General features: G+C 42.3%; 7 protein-coding genes and 2 non-coding genes across 9 annotated transcripts; 4 read left to right on the forward strand and 5 right to left on the reverse strand.

Annotated features, from left to right (window-relative positions):
- Nucleotides 1-274: 274 nt before the first annotated feature.
- On the reverse strand, nt 275-1,432 carry GSF2 (Gsf2p; the record flags this gene model as incomplete). Its single annotated transcript, XM_022821196.1, has 1 exon — nt 275-1,432. One exon carries the CDS (start codon nt 1,430-1,432, stop codon nt 275-277), a length of 1,158 nt encoding a protein of 385 aa, XP_022673944.1.
- A 1,267-nt stretch (nt 1,433-2,699) lies between these two features.
- Nucleotides 2,700-6,581, forward strand: RSE1 (U2 snRNP complex subunit RSE1; the record flags this gene model as incomplete). The annotated part of the gene is made up of 1 exon (XM_022821207.1): nt 2,700-6,581. The coding sequence occupies one exon, from the start codon at nt 2,700-2,702 to the stop codon at nt 6,579-6,581; it is 3,882 nt and encodes a 1,293-aa protein (XP_022673945.1).
- AIM32 (Aim32p) lies at nt 6,572-7,498 on the reverse strand (the record flags this gene model as incomplete). The annotated part of the gene is made up of 1 exon (XM_022821218.1): nt 6,572-7,498. The coding sequence occupies one exon, from the start codon at nt 7,496-7,498 to the stop codon at nt 6,572-6,574; it is 927 nt and encodes a 308-aa protein (XP_022673946.1).
- An 806-nt stretch (nt 7,499-8,304) lies between these two features.
- On the reverse strand, nt 8,305-9,699 carry GAL80 (transcription regulator GAL80; the record flags this gene model as incomplete). Its single annotated transcript, XM_022821229.1, has 1 exon — nt 8,305-9,699. One exon carries the CDS (start codon nt 9,697-9,699, stop codon nt 8,305-8,307), a length of 1,395 nt encoding a protein of 464 aa, XP_022673947.1.
- Nucleotides 9,700-11,110: 1,411 nt separating this feature from the next.
- SUR7 (Sur7p) lies at nt 11,111-12,061 on the reverse strand (the record flags this gene model as incomplete). Its single annotated transcript, XM_022821240.1, has 1 exon — nt 11,111-12,061. One exon carries the CDS (start codon nt 12,059-12,061, stop codon nt 11,111-11,113), a length of 951 nt encoding a protein of 316 aa, XP_022673948.1.
- A 1,438-nt stretch (nt 12,062-13,499) lies between these two features.
- KLMA_R108 lies at nt 13,500-13,592 on the reverse strand. The gene is given in 2 exon segments: nt 13,500-13,538; nt 13,556-13,592. It is a non-coding gene; the product is annotated as a tRNA-Asn (tRNA).
- Nucleotides 13,593-13,818: 226 nt separating this feature from the next.
- KLMA_R109 lies at nt 13,819-13,890 on the forward strand. The gene has a single exon. It is a non-coding gene; the product is annotated as a tRNA-Gln (tRNA).
- Nucleotides 13,891-14,147: 257 nt separating this feature from the next.
- On the forward strand, nt 14,148-16,211 carry KLMA_10429 (NADH dehydrogenase; the record flags this gene model as incomplete). The annotated part of the gene is made up of 1 exon (XM_022821252.1): nt 14,148-16,211. One exon carries the CDS (start codon nt 14,148-14,150, stop codon nt 16,209-16,211), a length of 2,064 nt encoding a protein of 687 aa, XP_022673949.1.
- Nucleotides 16,212-16,991: 780 nt separating this feature from the next.
- MIP6 (RNA recognition motif domain-containing protein) lies at nt 16,992-19,772 on the forward strand (the record flags this gene model as incomplete). The annotated part of the gene is made up of 1 exon (XM_022821263.1): nt 16,992-19,772. The coding sequence occupies one exon, from the start codon at nt 16,992-16,994 to the stop codon at nt 19,770-19,772; it is 2,781 nt and encodes a 926-aa protein (XP_022673950.1).
- Between the last annotated feature and the right edge of the window lie 308 nt (nt 19,773-20,080).

Here is a 20,080-nt window from a genome sequence, read left to right on the forward strand (position 1 = left end):
TTTAATTTTTTTTTATTTAATGTTTCACCTCTTATTATTATTAATAGAGGGAGAGGGCTGTTGTTAATAAAGGAAATAAAAAAAAAAAAAAAGAGAGAGAGAGAGAAGGAAGACAGGTTGTTAGCAGACATGCAGTAGCTTGATAGTTGTCATGATTACATTTATTCTACAAATAAAAAACATTTGGAATCCTCTATAGAGTGAGTTCCCAGTTAAAACGGATAAATAAAGTAATATACAATTGTGGTCGACCCAACATGAATGGATGATAGAATCATTGTTCTTTCTTTTCCTGCTCAGGTAATGGTTCTGGTGCAGGAGTCTCTTCCACTTTTCTTCTCAATGCAACTAATTCAGATAATTCAGGGCCACATTCAAAGAGACCGTACTTTCTGAACCTCCTGATTTCGTTGTTGATTTCAGCGATATCGCCATTGCACTTCTTGATATTTTCCTTTAGATCATGTTCTAATTGTAAAAAGTAGTCCTCGCTCAATATGAATTTTCCTGCAGTCTTCATCGTTTCAAAAGTGTTCTTGTTGAATCTGTTTTCTAAATCAGTTTGGAAACCTTCACCAGCGGATAGCTTGACACCTGGCTTTGAAGCGATTTTCATAACACCTGACTTGTAAGCCAATACTGCCCCACCGGCCTTTTCGATTCTGTACTTGTAGTAAGTGTCTCTGTAATCATCATAAATGGCTCTTCTAGCACCAACCCAGCCGATGTTTTTCAAAGTGGTCTTCAACTCCACGTTGTTTCCGGAAATCTCGGTCTTGCTAACCATAAAGGTTCTCCATGGGTTGAAAGAAAGCGGATTAACCAAACCAGAGTAGAAAACTGCGGTGATTACTAAAAGCTTAAAGATATGCATGACGAAAAACAGCCATTGTGTGGTAACACTGGCTTGGTTCACGCGGATCTCATCTCTCAATTTCCCAGCAAGCTCGTAGAACCCCAATTTATCAGCCAGGATCGCAAAATTCTTGGAAAGTTGGTTTGTCAAACAGATACCAGGTGTTGGAGAAACGCAATCTGGCAAATCGGTGTACAACCACACTAGCATTACTGCTAGATATGTGAAGATGGTATTCCAATCCTTCTCCCACTTAGGAAGAACCAACTGGCCGGGCCACAATTGCTCCCAAACACTCTTTTCAGAGTCCTTCAAATCCTCTAAATACTTTTTATTATCGGCATCGTAATCAAAGAGTAGACACCCATTCTCCGTCAAGAAACCGGGATGATTGGACTTCCTGAACCCTATAGGCACATTCTTATAGAAAATAGATGGTCTGAGTACCATATATTTTGTAAGCCCTTCTTTTGGATCAAAGATCTTCGCAAACCTAGAGCTTACCGTGTCATCTGGCTTCACAGTAAAAGCATAGTCGTTTTCGACATCTTCATTCATACGCACGTAAACCTCCATCTTCAGATATTTGCTTTACCTGCCTTCTGAAGATTGATTATTTACTGAGATTTAGATCTACTCAATGTAAGATTTCAGTGGCAAACAATTCACCTTTTTCAATTCATGTAACTTGTTAAAGTAAGGGTTTGGGTTTTTCCTTAAAACTGAAATACAAGAGATATTTGATTACACAGCTCAGCTGTTTTAACGACAAAATAAAAAAAATAAAAAAAAAAAAAAATGAACAAAACCCAGCAAAGAAATGGGCAAGTTGGAAAATAGAAACGTACGACAGTTTAACTTAAAATTAACCTACACAATCGCCATCATGATTTCTGTAACGGAAACATAATCTACTGTATCAACTCGTCACGTAGCCCACACGAACTAAATTGAAATTTCCATTCGGCATTTCTCTGCGTGCATTTCCCCAATTTCTTCCCTCTCTCATTCACATAAATCGTCATACAAAACATATATACACTAACTACTAACTAAATCTATCGCGGGTGCTGCATTTCTAAGTTCACTTGTTTGCCAATGGAAACTGGATTGGTCAGGCCCGCTAACAGTACCACAGTTACCACTTGTCTATAAACCCCACACATCATGTGGTCCACCTACTTTCTTTGTATCGGCAATAATTGAAAAAAAAAAAAAAAAAAAAAAGTACTATTATTCTCACACACCGGCTCAGTGGAATCTTTGAAATGCAAGGAGTGATGCTTTCCGAAGCCATCTTATAGATAGATCAAACCAAATACAAGCATAGTATTAGCATAAATGTACCGCCATCAAATAAAGATTTGAGATCTGGTGAATGGTGTGCTTTCGGCGGAACTTCGTACGGAAGACGGAAAGTTTCTCAGTATGCTTGTTTGTCTTTCTCCATAATTTATCTGGGGTGGGGTTGAGAAGCACGGAAAAACGTTTTCCCGCTCGGTGCATAGTTAGTAAGTAGCACCACTCTCGGCTCTCGGGAACTTTGTTGTAGTTGTTACGTTACTTACATCCATTAGATTAGATGCATGCTTTCCCTGTTTAACCCTGACGTCTGTGCGGGTAATAATCCCGTGGGTAATGATGTTTTATTAGGGGCCGGGTAACAGTGTGTAAACACCTGGGCTAAAAAAGAAGAAAAATAAATGTGTGCTGTGTTGGGCTGTATAATTTAACTAGATATATTTGCCGCCCTTGTTTATGAACCTTGCAAACTAAACACCACTTTTTTTAGCCGCCAACCTATCCAGTTGCTTGATTACAGACCAGGCCAGATATAAAAGTAATGACACAGGATGCTGGGATGCTGCTCTGGCACACCGCCTTACAACGACATAGGAACTATGTCTATTCTTGCACTGGTGATTTCACCATAGACAAGGATGTCAATCCTGTTTCAGCGGCAGGAGATTCTACAAGGGATGATCGTTCTAACGTGAAATATAGTGGTAAAAGGCGCAAAGAGCTGCAACTTTGTTTGGCAACCCAGAACTGTGTTGAATTGTACGATGTTAGCGAAGGGTCGCTCCAATCACTTGGGAAATGGCCCATTTCAGCTACCATTTTATCGATGAGTAAGTTAAATTTGGACAAATGTCCACATACCATTTTAGTATTAATGACAGATTCGGGGAACCTAACGTTCTGGAAGTTTGAAAGAGACTCGTTGAGCGGGAAAGTTTTTCCTCGGACTTTGGCTAACGAACCTATATGGAGAAGTGGGATCAGGAGGTATGCGCCTCAAAGTTACATGGCTTGCGATAAGCAGAGCCGATGTGTATTTTTGGGTGGTTTGGAGCGGACGAAGATGTGCGTGTTGACTGACTGGCAACATGGAAAACTTGTCGTTTCCTCCCCTGTAGAGTTACAGAGACAAAATAGGGTTACTCTAGCTATGGCATCGTGTGATGTTGGTTTCGACAATCCAGTAACGGCGGCAATTGAACTAGAAAATGAGAGTTCTGACTGCTACATATCCTTTTACACTATGGACTTGGGTCTAAACTCGCTTATGCTGCGCAAAGAGTTTGTGCAAGAGGATAAAAGTGCAAACTTTGTCATGCCGTGCCCCAATTTGGGACAGTACAAAATCAGGACCAGACCAACTTCCTCATCATCATCCACATATGAAAACGAAGACGAAATGATCAATCCCTTTGTTTTATGTGGATATGATGGTTACTTGACTCTCCGTGATTTGGAAGGCTTTTACGAAGTGTCAGTACAGCTCCCAGTCAGGAAAAATGTATCCTCGACTAATATCATCAACGGTGTGGTTCACAAGTTGAAGAAAGAGTTCTTTATTCTAGTTCAATCTAATTGCGGAGATCTATATAAGGTCACTATCGTCCCTGATGCTGAGACCCTGGAACCAGTGATGGAAATCGTGTATTTTGATACCATTCCTCCATCTGAAAGTGTCCACATCTTCAAGACAGGGACGTTGTTCAATGTGTCTGAATTTGGTACCTCTCATCTCATGCAGTTTGAAAGTCTCGGTGAAGATTTAGAGAAAACCACATCGTACACGCCAGGCAGAAGAATCTTCATTGAACCAAGGACTAGGTTGCAAAACTTATCAGTACTATCTAGTTTGAGGTCTCTGAACCCGTTAACATCTTTGCACGTAACAAAATCCACACCTTTAACACTATTGGCAGCAGCCAATGATTCGGGATCCGTTTCAAAACTGACATCAGCAATAGACTTTGAAGAACTTATATCTACAGCTTTGCCCCATGCGGCTTCTAGGCTTTGGACCGTCAAAGTTCCTGTCAAAGAAACTCATAGTTTAGTATTGTTGTCCACTGAGACTTCGACGACAGTTTTGAAAGTACACTCAGGAACCATTGAAGACTTCAGTGGTCCTTCTTGTCCCTTTACGTTGGACAAAGCAACCTTATTCGTTGGTACTATGGGTGAAAAATCTATCATTCAGGTAACTGCAGACCAATTATTGCAGATCACAGAGAGTAAGGATAATAGCACCTATTCTAAAAAACTAGAATGGCTGCCACCAGCAGGTGTCAATATAGTAACTGCTTTTTGTAACGAAACCCAGTTAGTGGTAAGTCTTTCGAATCACGAGATATGCTATCTCGAAATCCTCGATGAATCCCTAAATGAGTTACAAAAGAGGTTAGAGCTCGACTCCTTGGTGAATTGCATCTCGCTAACTACTGGGGTAAGGTCTCAGTACTGCGTATTAGGGTGTGATGATCACAGTTTGCAAATACTAAACTTACAACCTAAACACTCTGATTTCTTTACTGTATGCGCTATGCAGTCACTAATCTCAAAGCCACATTCGTTGGTGTTTGTACGAGACTCGTCACATTTAAAGATTCATATCGGAATGAAAAATGGAGTTTATGCTTCCTCGAAGCTCAACATCAGCGATGGAACTGTGTTTGACGTACGTACGAAACTTGTAGGTACAAAACCGGTCAACGTGTCTCTCTTGAGCAGCATTGATATCAATTATATAGAGGAAGACGACGAAGCGGAAGAGGAGGAAGAACAGGAGGAAGAAAGCAAATCTGTTTCTTCTTCTAAAAGGAAGAAAGAGTCATCTGATTTCATTCCTGTAGTAGTCTTGAACTCTAACGTATCTTGGATGACTTACGAAAATGACAATAGAATTGTGCTTCGCCCTTTGAAAACGAAAGAGGCGAAAGTGCTACGGACCGTTGCTTCTTTTATCACGGATGATATTGGGCATAACGGATGTTGTTCTATTACGAATAAAGGTCATCTCTTAATCGGAAAGTTAACCCACTTCCTATCTTGGGATAATTGGTTTAACGAAGAGCGTCTCGCTTTGTCCTCAAATGACAAAGGGGGTAAAGAAGAAGACGATGGTGAGGACGATGAAAACGAGGATGAAGATGAAGATGAAGATGATACAGATAGATGTGAAATATTTCACTATCAAAATCAAAAGCTCGTTAAAGACAGCATCGATGATACCCTTTGTTATGTTGTTTCGAAAGATTCAAACAATCAAACGTTATTAACTGTCATCCGTAATGATCAAGTGCTGGCTACTTCGAACCAGGAGACAAGCTTGAAAGTCCTCGATGAGCCATTTAGAGCGGCTACCAGTTGTAACTTTGGTACTACTGCAAAATACTTGGTGTTATCTACAAGCTCTGGGAAACTAGTCACTATACAAGTTCGGGTAAAGAACAATGTGCTCCAAATAGAGTTTGTTCATGAAACACTATTAGAATCCTCCTCATTGTATGCTATGGTGCCTTTCCAGGATAAACTAGCATGCTGTATACAGGGCAACATTGTGTTACTCGCATTGGGTAAGAAACAGTTACTTAAGAAGAGTATCACTCAGATGCCTCCACATATTACTCAGGTAACTGCCATGGATCAATGGGATGGACAACACCTCGCAGTGGGTGATATCGCAGAGTCCGTGACACTTTTCAAGTACGATGTGAAAAACAATGTTTTCGAAGGTGTTGCTGATGACAATATGAAGAAGCACGTAACTTCTATCAAGTTCTTAGACGAGTCTACGGTTATTGGCGGTGACAGGTTCGGTAACTGCTGGGTCTTAAGGGTAGACTACAATAATATAAGTAGGGTTGCTGCTAATATCAAAACTTGTCACTATACTTTGGATACTCTATGTCATATGTACATGAATGATACACCCATTCAGTTCGAAGTTGTAAAAAACATGGATATGTCAGACCGTCAAAGTATTCTGTGGATTGGCCTTCAAGGAACGATCGGTTGCTTTGTACCACTAGTCACAAGGAAAGAACAGCAATTGTTTGAGTCCTTTCAATTTACTTATGCTGAGTTGGACTTCTTGGATTTCCAAGATCGCAACAAGCATGAAGAAGTTGACCTGGAAGAGATGGAAGGTGCCCTTGACGAAAGAGAGAAAACATATCACTCCAATTCGAATGGTAACGATGAAGAACGTATTGTCGAAGGTGTAATTAGCCGTGTTGGAAGAGACTTTTTGAATTATCGCAGCTATTATTCTCCATTGAAGAATATCATTGATGGTGAGACATTGGAGCAGTTTTCAAAGTATACGCCAAGCGAGCAAAAATGGATAGCAAGTAAGATGAAACATGCAGATGGACAAGTGGAGACATTTAACAAGTTTATAAATGAGATGCGCACTAACTATTTATAGCCAGTGTACGATATATGGCCTCTATAGAAATCTTGTAATATTATATTCTGATCTAAATTTTCGAGAACGGTCTCTAAGTTCTGCGGAAGCACTTTACTGAACCATAATCCTTCAACATCACAGGTGTTGTTTTTGTTCTTGTTATTAACTCCATTGAACTGATAATATATAATGTTCCCAGCGAATTTGTGTCCTCCGACATGCGACACAATTCCTGTTTTCAAGGTTGGCCTTATTGAGTTTAGCTTATCTATAAGCAGAGGTGCTAGTTCCCCGCATCTTGCATCACGATTGTAGTGCCCACATACTAGAATTAGATCGTGATGGAAATCTTGAGTCTTAAATTGGGATGCAAGATTAATATCAGATCCTGGGTTCTCACCTTCTTGGGATTCTGGGTTGACTTTATCGGATCCTTGCAAATAGTCGGCAAATGAGAGTTTGTGAGAGGATGATGCTAAGTTTCCTTCACCCAGAAAAGTGGAGAACTGCGGTAGTTGCGATGGATCAACAGTATATATCTTCATATCTGGTATCACAAGGAATTTTATCTCTTTCTCAGATGAGTGGAATCCCGGTAAATCGAGTTCGTTAACTAGTATGCTGCTTCCGGTGTTTGTATTCTTTAAGCTAGATTTTAAGGGTCCTACCAGATTGAACGGGAAAGATATTGCCAATTCGATCTTGGAAGGCCATTTCTTCCAATCTCCAGCTTTTGGGGTGAGCATGAGTACATGCTTATGATAATAGGGTACTTTCTTGGGGATTTGTAACGACAAGTCGAGTTGAGATTCCTTTGGTAACCGATGATTCAATTCGCTTACAAAGCATTGGCATTGCTCAGTGATTTGGTTTTTTAAAGCAATATCCAGCGTTTTAAACTGGTACTGCCTATTCAAAACCTGGCGCACGAACATGGTGATACACGGGCCGTTTGGTTTAGGCCTTCTTTATCTTTTTCAACATACATCAAGTAAAACGTTTAAGTTATTTATTGTTCATAAATATTTCTATGTGAACATCTACAAATATATAGTTGTCTGCGCGTATGTACAACTGAAGATCTACAAGAATAAACACACGCCCATGCACATATTTACAACAAAGTCACCGTATGGTAGTAGAATATATGTATGTATATATATATGCGCGTTAGCGGGAGGGGTTTTATTGGCGTTGCCCTAGCTTATAATGAAGAGGAAGTGTGGGGAGAAAAAAAAAGTTACAAGAGTACTAATAGAAGTACCAGACGGGAACACTAAATGCATTTTTGCATAGAGTCTACTTCGTCATTGAAAGGAAGCAGGATATTGACTTTGTGTTTCCTATCTTTTTTTTTTTATTATCATAATCATCATTATCATCATCATCATCGTCATCAACAGTAATAACAATATCGTTATTATCAGTAGTAATACTAGTAATACTATTTCCTTTATTATTCGGGTTTTAGTCAGGGTTCGGTTTAATCTTGGGAGCGGTGTTTTTCTTTTTCCTGTATTTCACCTTATAGATCGTATGAGTTGTCGTAGTGGGTGTTTGTTTGTTGATTCATTTCATTAGTAGTACCTATTAATTAGGGAATAGTTAATATTAAAATTAGTCTAAAGTTGTAGGTGTAGGGAGGGGATGGGGATGGCGTGAGCGGGCAATGGGGATAAGAGTGGTGGTTGATTCCATTCTTTTTATTTTTTTTTGGTGTTGTATTGCTTTGCTTAATTCCTTAGATGGTTATTTCCGACACATCAAGGGTTCTTGATTCTTTATCGCTTTTGAAGACTGCGTCTATGAGACGGTGTAATATAATTGCGTCTTTGAAAGTCGGGAAACCTTCAAATCTGAATCCCTGCCTTTCGAACCTGCTGCTCAACAACAAGTCGTCTGGACCCCTGGGCGGTTTTGAGCCGGGTTTTCCTCTGAAGTGGAAGTCTGCGATGGACTCGTAAATTCTTAGTATGTTGCCTACAACGCTATTGTAGTTTCTGAGGTGGAACACCTCCATAGTTTCTTCTTCATCTGGAGGCGATCCTGACGGAGTGGGCGATACCTTGCGTGTCGGCGTAGACGTACTATTAGTAGTGGTTGCAGTGGCAGTTGGGCCATTGCCATTGCCATTGCCATTGCCATTGCCATTGCCGTTCTTGACACCGCAGAAATAGAGCACTAGGTTTGAGATTTCTACGAAACCGGCGTCTCCCTCTATCTTCAAGTCGCCCTTGGTGCCGTGAATGTCTATGACAAGGTTCTTGGTGAATTTTTTGGCCGGGGTACCACCCTTGAAAGAGCACGAGACGGGCACTTGCCCCTGCTCGAGCACTCCTTGGAACAAAAGATGGTCCGGGCACGTTTTCGAGATGGTTTCCTTGGTTCGTTTCCCGTTTTCGTCGAGAAGCCACTGTGTCGGAATATTGTTTGATATCATTGCGTTGATCTTGCGGAAATATGATCCTGTGATGTACTGTAACACGTCTATCGTGTGGCCGAACGAGTTGGAAACCAAGTTGACACCACCTTCCACGTTGTACAAGTACTCAGGCGACCGCATGGGCCGTTCGTACCCGTACCAACCCCCATTCCCAGACACCTCGATCGAGTTAATATCCCCGATGCACCCCTCGCTGATCAACTCCTTCGCACGCACAATATACGGCGACTTCCGGCCCTGGAGACAAATCACCGTCTGCAAGTTCGTCCTTTTTTGCGCTAGCGCATAGAGCTCCTCCGCTTGCTCGATATTCGCCGCTAGCGCCCACTCCACATACAAATACCGTAAGTTTAAGTTGTTCACAGAGTGCTCCAGTATACTCCGAACAATCCCGTGCTGCTCCGGCACCTTCACGCTAACCACTATCATATCGATATCCTTGCATTGCGCAAACGACTTTAGCGAATCAAACGCCGTCGCATGCTTCAACTGCAACTTCTGGATCGTGTGCAAGCTCGATTCCACCGTCGAATTGTACATCGCAACAATCTGGAACTGCGACGAAAGCTGCTGGATCGCCAGAAAATGTGTCTTCGACGCCCATCCTTTCCCGCTCGAAAGCCCTACAAACCCTACCCGTATGGGCCTGCTCGAGGGCACCGTCGAGAGTTTCGATCTCTTGTTGTTGTTCATTACCGTTTGCTTTGATTTTGTTTTATCCTACTCTTCTGTTGATTCTATTTTCGCTTTTAATTCCAATTCCATAACACCTCGTAATCTGGAGTAGATATATGTATATATATATATTTTATTCCTCTTCTTCTTATTATTATTATTATTATTCCTCCGGACCTTAAACCTTGCACATAACAGGTAATCTTCTACTAAACTAACTAAATAAAAGTGTCCATTGTATTAAAGACTAAGTAACAAGTACGTATTATATCCTTTGGGCGTCTGTTTTTTTTTTTTTTCTTTCCCCTCTGTTTTTCCTCGATTTATGGCTTTCTATTTATTTGATTTTCTGCTGTTTTGAAAACACGGCGAGCAGTGGCCCCGGGGCGGTACGCGCCGAGATCACCTCGTCCGGAGCTGTGTGGGCCGGCTGAAACTGGCCCTGGGAACTACTGGGAACTACTGGGAAACTACTACCAGTGCAGTTCGGAACGGACTTCTGTCTCCCCATTTTTTCCTCTGGTGCTGGGGGGGAGGGAGGGACTAGGGACTCAAGTGCGCGCGCGCAGGCGTGGTGGTGTAGTTTATTTCGTGTGGGGTTCTGGAGGGGGCTCCGGAGATGCAAGCCCGAGGAGCTGCGGGGCGGCCTAGGGGCCGCTTTCTTTTGTTTTGTTCCAGGAGGAAAACGAGTGGCACGACCCGCCCGCAAAGGGAAGGGAGGAGGGAGTGGTGGTGGTAGTAGTGATTCGGCGGCGGATTCGCTTGTGTGTATGTGTTTTTTGTCTTTTTTTTCCAACTCTGGATTTGGTATGGACTCGGCATGGATTCGGTATGGATTCGGCAAGGAATCTTCCCCTGTCTCCCCCCTTCCTCCTCCTCCCTCTGCGGGAGGAGGGAAGAAACGATTGGTGTAGGGGTGGTGGGAGTAGTTTTTCCGAGCCCACCGAACAATGGACGGTTCTCGTCCACGCTAGGCAAGGCTGGGCAAGGCTGGGCCAGGGCCAGGGCCAGGGTCAGGGCCAGGGCCAAGCACACACGGCCTTACGTCTGATATAATGTGTATTGTCATTGTATGTATGGATACGTAGTGTGGTATTAGAGATTAAAAAATAGGTAGTAGTAGGTAGTACAGTGGGGGGGAAAAGGAAGGGCCCTTGCAGGCCGTTCCCCGTTAAGCGTTTGTTTTGTTTTGGGTTGTTTTGTTTTGTTTTGTTTTTCTCGTGTTAAAGTGTCACTCTGGTTCTGGTTTTACTTTTGGATAGGTTGTGGGTATTGGGTATTGATCGATCGATAGTATTTTCGTTTTTGATGTTTTTTGTTGTGGTTAGTTAATCTTTAATTTTTTTTTTTTTAAATATTATTTGTTTTCCTTTCCTTAGCCAATGCCTTTTGCCTAAGCACGGCCCCACACAGTCAAGTCATGTCAAACCTACATCGACTCATCATCCGACTTGTGAGTCCTTCTAATCTTAAAGAACTTGATCCCAGACTGGTGTGGTGGCTCCGGCTTAGGGTCTTCCACAGTATCGCCGGCAATAGGACCCATGGTGTTCACGGGACCCATTCCGCCTATTCCCTGGTCGAGCCCTTGCTGGTCGTAGCCCACGGCAGCCGTTTGCTCCTTGTACTTTTGCAGCTCAACAAACTCGCGGTGCGCATTGTATACCCGCTTCAAGAAAAAGGACCCGAGCAAGAAGAACAGACAAATGTCCAACGCTACCGTGGTCCACGCAAATGCCATCATCTTGACGCCAATCTTGGCCTTGAAATGATCATCCTTGAACTTGTTCTTGGCCATCGCAACAGCTGCCGTCTGACATGCACTCCCAGTGATGTTCAACAACGTCCCGAGCCCAATGAGTACAAATATCGTGCCCTGGAACGCTCCAGACACCCACGACATCAAATAAAACAACATGGCTAGCCCAACAAACACCAACGCTAGCAACAAAAACACAAACGAAAACCTCGTCAAGTAGTAGTATGTGCTTCTGTTAGCGACAAAATCGTGCGGCATCCCAACCTTCGTGTGGAAGTTGTCCACCGGAGACAACGGATACGCTGGCCCCAGGTCCGTGCAGTTCACGTTCTTCCCGCCTGAAACTCCACACACACCCCAGAACGTCCATCTAGAGAGTGCAGGCGCACTCGAAATGTTAGAAGTGTCCGCCTGGAGCCAGTAAAACTTGTTTATAGGCGCATGGTTGATGCTCCCGGACATCACAATGAATAGCAACAAGAGCGTCGAACCTGCTAGAAATAGAATCGAAATAAACCGCACCAACGACTTAGATGCCTTCACAACCAGCATCCTGCTCTTCTGGCCCCTCCTTGGGCCTCCCAGTCCTAGCTCTCGGTCCTCTATGTCGTCTCCCAGCATTTTTCCTCTTCAAAAAAAAAAATCTTGGTTATATCTATGCGCTTAGCAGTGCCTTTTTTTAAGTATATATTATGACTTTTGCTTTTACCTTGGCTTGGGATATTATTACTTATTACACCCTCTGGTATCCTCTGGTATCTTTTCCTACCTCTGGTGTCCTCTGGAGTCCTTTGGTATCTTTTCACTACCTCTGATATCGCCTCTTCCAACTTCTTTTATCTACCGCTCCCCCAACAGCAAACTCTCCGATGGACCACTGTGCCTCCCTTTTATTCCTCTTTCTGTTTATTTATTTGTTTTCATTTCAAAAACTGCAAAACTTTTTTTCACTTTTTCACTTTGCCCATTTCCATTTCCATCAAACGTAAACAAACCGAAAAAAAAGGCCCGAGCTCACACACATACACACATACCACTACCCACAGACAAATGCAAATGCATCAAGCAGAGCTTATGGGCCGCTATATGGGCCACTACTGCATGAGCCCCTACCAGTACACAGGGTGCAAGAGACCTAGGGATGATGACTCCGGAATTGACGGCCCTAGCGTCAAGGTAAGCTGTCCTGAAGGGACGTCAAGTTGCTCTTGTTGGGATTATACCTCATCTGCTGATGCCAAAGGCATCAGCAGTAATAACAATAGTAATAATAATAATAATAATACAAATATGGGCCCCATTTCGGGGCCCATTCCAACTCCGGTTGGTGGTAATACTATTACTACTACTGCCAGCACAAGCTGGTCCAGCTCAAGAAGCGCTACTGTCAGTTGTGCTGCCAGTGGAAACGGTACGCCGCAGTACCAGTATCTTCTGGACGACTGCAGCTGCGAGATAGAGGACTACATGTACCAGGGGTACGCTACGGAGGCTGCTGGTTGCCAGTCGATGTCGACGTCGACGTCGACTTTGGTTGGCCAGCGGTATGTGCCCACTGGCATCAACGACATGTACCAATCGCAACAGGCGCTCTCGAACATCGAGCCAGTCCAGTATTCTCTGTATGACGTGATCGATGAGTAGAGAGAGAAGAACAGACGGTTTTTTTTTTAAAAAAAAAAAAAAAAAAAGGTTGGGAGGGTAACGGAGGGAACCTGGCTGGCAGAGAAAGAACAGAATGGAATGGAACAGGCCTTAGTTATGGCCCGGGCCCGGGCGCCGGGAGAAGAGGTTCTATTTCCGGCCAGTTTCCCCAGGGACAGAGCAGAGCGCCCACAAACGTAATGAAGTAACGACATGACATAGAATAGAACACATATACACTGTATTTATAGAGTCTGTAGGTAAACATCGAGACACTAGGGAAAAATTAACTACAACTACCGGCTGGGGTGGCTGGTCCTGCGTTAATCCCAGTTTCTCTGCAGAGAAACTGGGCATAGCATAAGACGTGCAGTGAGGAAAGGAAAAATGAAAAAAAAAAATTTAAAAAATATAAGTCTCCCGGGGGCGAGTCGAACGCCCGATCTCCAGATTACAATTTTGTATCACATTACAGTCTGGCGCCTTAAACCAACTTGGCTACCGAGAGTCCTTAAATCGGTGGCAGCTTCGTTGAGAATTCGGGTTCTTAAGGGGCCGCGTTGGGTTCGTGATCGGGGATGGGGGTACTCCCAGTCACGTGTGGCATTTTTGTCGTGTTTATCTCCTAGTTCATCCTGGAAGGAAAAATATGGAAAAGGCCGCAACGTGTCACATGACCGTGGTCCCTGCGTATGGTGGCACCGCTCGCTCGCTCCTACATCCGAAAACACTTCGGTTGTATAGTGTAGTGGTTATCACTTTCGGTTTTGATCCGAACAACCCCGGTTCGAATCCGGGTACGACCTACTTTTTTTTGGCTTTTCCTGATTATTATGTTTTTTTCCCATCTCCGGTCGGCGCACCCCGAGGTGTTTTAAATCAATCGAATCACCTTCGTTCGGTCTGACTTTTTTCCCAAAAAAAATGTATATAGCAACTATATTACCCAGGTGCATATATGACATATGTATCATTCTAGTACTACTTACTACTACTAGACATCTAAGATTCAGATTTAGGAAAGAATTTTACCCCAAGCCAATTGAGCACTCCAAAACCCCCAATGCCGTGTGCTCCTATGTTGTTGTGTCGGCCAATGGCCGGGCAATTGGCCCGGCCTATGGCAAGACCAGTCTTCACTAGGCTACTCGCAAAACATTCCATTAATAAAAACCCTATAACAAGAACATTCCACATGAATTCTCGTCTTTTACAAACTGAACAGGCCCCAGGCTCGGGCACCCGTACCAAATCAGGCACACTCTCAAAAGTGTTCAAATGGACCATCTTCACTACAGGTATGATTGCTTCGGGGCTCGGGGCCCTAGTGGTGGGATTCTTCATCTACGATTCGACTACTTATAAGTCATGTGACGTGCCAGAAGAGATAAAGGTTCCGAAATTGGCGTTGAACCCCGAGATTGGGGGCCCAGAGAACTTGCCCATCCTAAGGGAAACGCTAGATGCGTACGATTCGGAGCTCAAGGAATTGGCGTCATACAAGCCAAAGCTAGTCATTCTAGGGTCCGGCTGGGCCTCTGTCGGACTCTTGAAAAACTTGACTCCAGGAGATTATGACGTTACCGTTGTTTCCCCGCAAAATTATTTCTTGTTCACGCCGTTGCTACCTTCAGCAGCAACCGGTACGTTGGAAGTTAAGTCGTTGATGGCTTCGATAAGAAAGATCGTGAAGGATGTCGATGGTCACTATTTGGAAGCGTACGCTGAGAAAATCGAGTTCGACCATAATTTGGTCAAGGTGTCGCAATTCAACACCAAGACCGGAGTGAAAGAGTGTTTCTACGTGCCTTACGACAAATTGGTTATTGCAGTCGGGTCCACGTCAAACACACACGGTGTCGAGGGCTTGCAATACTGTTCCCGTTTGAAAACTGCAGAAGATGCTATTGCCATTCGTAAAAAGATCAAGACTTTGCTCGAAAGAGCCTGTTTGCCCACAACAACTGACGAAGAGCGCCGTAACTTGTTGAGCTTTGTTGTATGTGGTGGTGGGCCCACGGGTGTCGAATTCGCGGCAGAAGTGTTTGACCTTTTGAACGAAGACTTGCCCAACATGTACCCCAAGATCTTGAGACAGCAACTTTCTGTGCACGTGATCCAATCGAGATCCAACATCCTAAACACGTACGACGAGAAGATCTCCGAATACGCAACTGAAAGGTTCAAGAAGGAGACCATCGATGTGCTAACGAACTCTCGTGTCGAAAAGATCCTACCCGACCGTGTGCTGTTCAAGCAAAAAGACCCTGAAACGGGTGAAGTGCAGCTGAAAGAACTGCCCTTCGGGATCTGCCTGTGGTCCACAGGTGTTTCTCAGAACCCATTGACGAAACAGGTGGTCCAAGCCTTGTCCCACGCGCAAAGAAACAAGAGGGCCATTGAAACTGACTCCCACTTGAGAGTCATTGGTGCCCCTACAGAAGACGTTTACGCTATTGGTGACTGTTCTACTGTGAGAACCGACTTGGCAGATAACACAACCGAGTACATCAGAAGATACATTGTGAACAGACATCTCTCGCTAACGAGAAGCAACGAGATTATCACAGATGAGGACATCAAGCATTTGTCATTGTCCTACAACGAGATTATCGATATTGCCAAGCAAGTGGCACGGAAACATCCCCAAACAAGAGAACATCTAATCCACCTCGAAGATGACCTACCAAAATACGACACGAACCACTCGGGTCAGTTGAACTTCAACCAGATCTCGGCCTTGCTACGTGAAGTGGAAACTAAAGTCACCTCTTTGCCAGCAACCGCCCAAAGGGCCCACCAACAGGGTAAATATATGGGTAAAAAGTTGAGCAAGATCGCAAGAGCATCAAATAACACTGAAGATGGCGCCTTGATTATACACGAAAGGGGTGTGGATGAGAGAATCTACAGACCATTCAGGTATGTGCATCTAGGTTCTCTCGCCTACATCGGTAACTCCGCAGTCTTCGACTTACCAGGCTACTCATTTGTCGGTGGGTTGATCGCTATGTACCTGTGGAGATCCATCTACTTCGCCCAAACCGTTTCATGGAGAACAAGAGTCCTATTGTTCATGGATTGGTTGAAGAGAGGAATGTTTGGGAGAGATATCTTGAGTGAGTGAGTAAAGTAATAAAAAAAAAAAACTATTATCTCACCACAACTATCACTATCCTCCCACATTTTGGTATCTAGAATGACATTTAAAGACTAAAAAATCTGAAAACCTTTAAAATCTGAAAATCTGAAATTATGACAAAAACTCAAAAAAAAAGAATGGCAAATAATATCATTCTCCTATATTCATCTATAATCGATAAAAGTTCCTGTACAGATAACAAATAGTTCAATTGTTCAATGAATAACATCCCTTAAAACAACCAGAAATTAGACGCCAAAGGCCTTTCTTGCCACTTTTGTGGTTGTCTGACATGTTTACCGTTTTTTTTTGTGACACTTTCTTATTTTTTTTCATTTTGTATAGGGAAAAAAGCGTGAAAAAGTGAATAAAATGAAAAAATTCAATTTAATTTGTGTCGCTGACTGGCGACACAAAAACATCAAGGGTTAAAACAACAAAGTATATAAGAAGAATGTGTTTGTTTGGTTGTACAGTTAAGTTGGCATTGCAATAATATTTTTTTTTTCTGGCCAATTTCACTCTCCTGTACTATTGTGTGCAACCCAGCTTCTCGCCATTGCATATTATATCTATATTCAAAAAGTATCGGACATAAAAGAATAAAGCGCAAGGCATTTCTCACTCAAGCGGCAAAATCAAACAAACAAAAAATAACCGGGAGACTATAAACAGAAGACCAAAGGCAAAAGTGATAATTAATCAGTAAAAATTTGCGTGTCAGTTTTCAGCAATTTTTCAAAAAAGAATAGGATCTATTATACCATGTCTTTTGAAGCCGAGTCTTCGTTGGCATTGAACGATATTCCTTTGAATATCCAAAGGAATAATAACTCTCACTATGTCAATAATAAACATGTGATCTCAAAGGTTCAAGTAGGTAAAGTTATCAGCGAGAAAATAGGGTCTAAGAAAGTTGAAGAAAATAAATCTAGACAAGTCGATGAGAGAGATGGTGGTGGTAGTTGTAATGCCAGCACCAATGCAAATGTCAATGCTAATGCCAATACCAATGCCAATATTGCAATTGCCATTGAAAAGTCGTACTTGGATCAAAACCAAGAACAGGGGCAAAACCAAGCTAAAAATCAAGATCAGCAACAAGACCATGATCAAGACCATGACCAGAAACTGGGACAGAACGAAAACGAAAACGAAAACGAGGCTCAAACTGGTTCTGATTCTGGTGCATCTGCGGATGCAGAATCCCAAGTACATGTGCAATCTCAATCTCAAGCTCAACACCAAAAACACACTCAAAACCAACATAACTCAGCTGTAGATTCTAGAGGTTCTTCGAGCACAGATACAACCTCTGATGGTAGTGATTTGGTAAACCTTTCAAACTCCAAACATGCCACACAACAATCAAATACGATGAAGTCCGAGAAACAAACAGCTCTTTTCATCGGAGACTTGCCTGGAAATGTAACTGAGGACATGTTGGGAAACATCTTCAACAAGTTCAAATCTTTCACGTCCGTAAAGATTTGTGTTGATTCTAACACTAAAAAGTCGTTGGGATATGGGTACCTTAACTTTGGAGACCAAGATGATGCTGAAAAGGCCGTTGATGAATACAATTACATGCCTATTTTTGGAAGAGAAATTAGAATGATGCCCTCTTTGAGAAATACTTATTTCAGGAAAAACATTGGTACCAATGTATTCTTTTCGAATTTGCCATTGGACAACAATAGGTTCACCACAAGGGTATTTTATGACGAGTTTAAGAAGTTTGGAAAGATCTTATCCTGCAAATTGGACAGAAGAAAGAATATTGGCTTTATATATTTCGAAAACGATGCAGCTGCTAAGGAGGCCATTAGGCAATACAATGGGAAACAACTCTTTGACACTAACATAATGTGTGGAGTTCATTTTGATAGAAACGTCAGGAAGTCCCCTGAGTTTGAGCAAAAGATTGGTAGAATTAATAACTTAACCGTCGTTAAGGAGAAATTGGAGATTGAGGATGAGAATGGATCAGTCATTATAGTTGACGCTTGTGACAGTGCCACCATTAAAGAAAAGAAGAGTGGAAATGGTGCAGGATCTCCTTCTTCCTCAACTTTGGAAACAGCAGGTGTAGCTGTAGGTACTACTACTACTACTAATAATAATTCATCTGTTACCGAGGATGGCGTAACTGCAGTCGGTAGCCCCGTTGAATCAGAGGCTAGCGGGTCTAAACTACCCCATCCAAATGCAGTTTTCGTTAAAAATTTGCCCATAAATCCAAACCATGACAGTTTATTAAACTTCTTTAGCAAAGTGGGTCCAGTCAAATCAGTTTATACCTCTGATGTCTCTAAATTTGAGTCATCGTGGGCTTTCATCACTTACAAGAGAATCCAGGATACCAAGGTTGCTATTGAAAAATTGAATGGTAGTAAGTATATGAAGAGAACCATTGAAGTAAAGAAAGCCGAAAGACACCACCTCGAAGAGAGTCAGTGCCACAATAATATCAAACCAAACAACTATAAGAAGACAGTTTACTTGACTAACCTTAGCGTTATTTGTAACGAGGAGTTCTTAAAGTTCTTCTGTACCCAAGAAAGAATTAAGACAGAACGAATTGTTATCAGGTATTATGACGACAAGACGGATACATATTCGGGGTATGTTAAGTGTAATTCTCGCAATGATGCTCAGAGATTGTTTGACTTGATGGAAAATAAACTATTGGGTGACTCAGAAGTGAAGGCATCCTGGCAACAACCTAAGGATCTCAAGTTATTGGAAAATGACGCTTTATACCAGGATGGTCGCAAGGAAAAGAGGTCCCGTAATTCCAGAAATTCGTATGTTTACAGAGCCCCAGCTCCAAATTATAGACCTCCTAGACACAACGGTAATATGATTAATAACAATATCAATTATAATTATAGTCATGGTCATGGTCATGGTCAAAATCACAATGGTAATGGGAATATTAGAAACAACAACCATCAAATGAAACCAACAGCCAACATGTCTAATAATAACAGTAATAATAATACAAATCAACACTTTTTCCAATCCCCTCAACCATACTATCACCATCCAATGCATGCTCAGCAACTGCAACTGCATCAGCCCCAAAATCAGAACCAGCAGCAGCAGCAGCAGCAACAACAACAACAACAACTGCAACAACAACCAGTACCAATGCCAGTACCATATACCAACGCCATGGGCCAGCCAATGGGCCAACCAATGATTGGAAGACCCCCAGTAGTTATTAGCAACATGAATGGTCCTAAAAGCATGACACGTGAAGAACAGGCAAGGAAATCTTACAGTTACGAAGCTAAGAAACAATTGATGAACATGTTAAAGAAGGAAACCAAACGGTGTATTGATTTCTTACAGCATCCAGTTGCTACTAGAGACGAGAATATTTCAACGATTGCATCTTATATTATCGATGTGTACTATAAGCCAAACTACGACACTTTGGCTCAACTATTGTTGCTAAAAACTGGTAATAATTATTACGAAAGGGTTTTCCAAAGCCAAGTAGAGCTTGCCATTGAAAAATTAGGCCTACAAGAGAGGTGAATGCTGGGAATTCACTCACCTTATTCAACTGCATTAATAATTTAGCTAAATTTTTGTGTTTATATCTTTCTAATCCATTTAATTCTAAAGAAAATGTTAAGTAATTAATAATACCTTCCTGGATTAGAGTAGACTTGATTTCCCTTGTCTAATTCATTTTGATAAATACGACAGACTAATGCCGATGGATAACTTTAACTGGTTCAATTAGTATTTAGTTGTGTTTGTTTTACTTAGTCATTGTTTGTTTTACATGGAAGTTATACATATTCTTGGATTGAAAAGGGGAGGGGAAAGGACACATGTAA

The sequence above is a fragment of the Kluyveromyces marxianus genome, chromosome 1, assembly GCF_001417885.1.
Source record: "Kluyveromyces marxianus DMKU3-1042 DNA, complete genome, chromosome 1".
NCBI classification, from domain to species: Eukaryota; Fungi; Ascomycota; class Saccharomycetes; order Saccharomycetales; family Saccharomycetaceae; genus Kluyveromyces; species Kluyveromyces marxianus.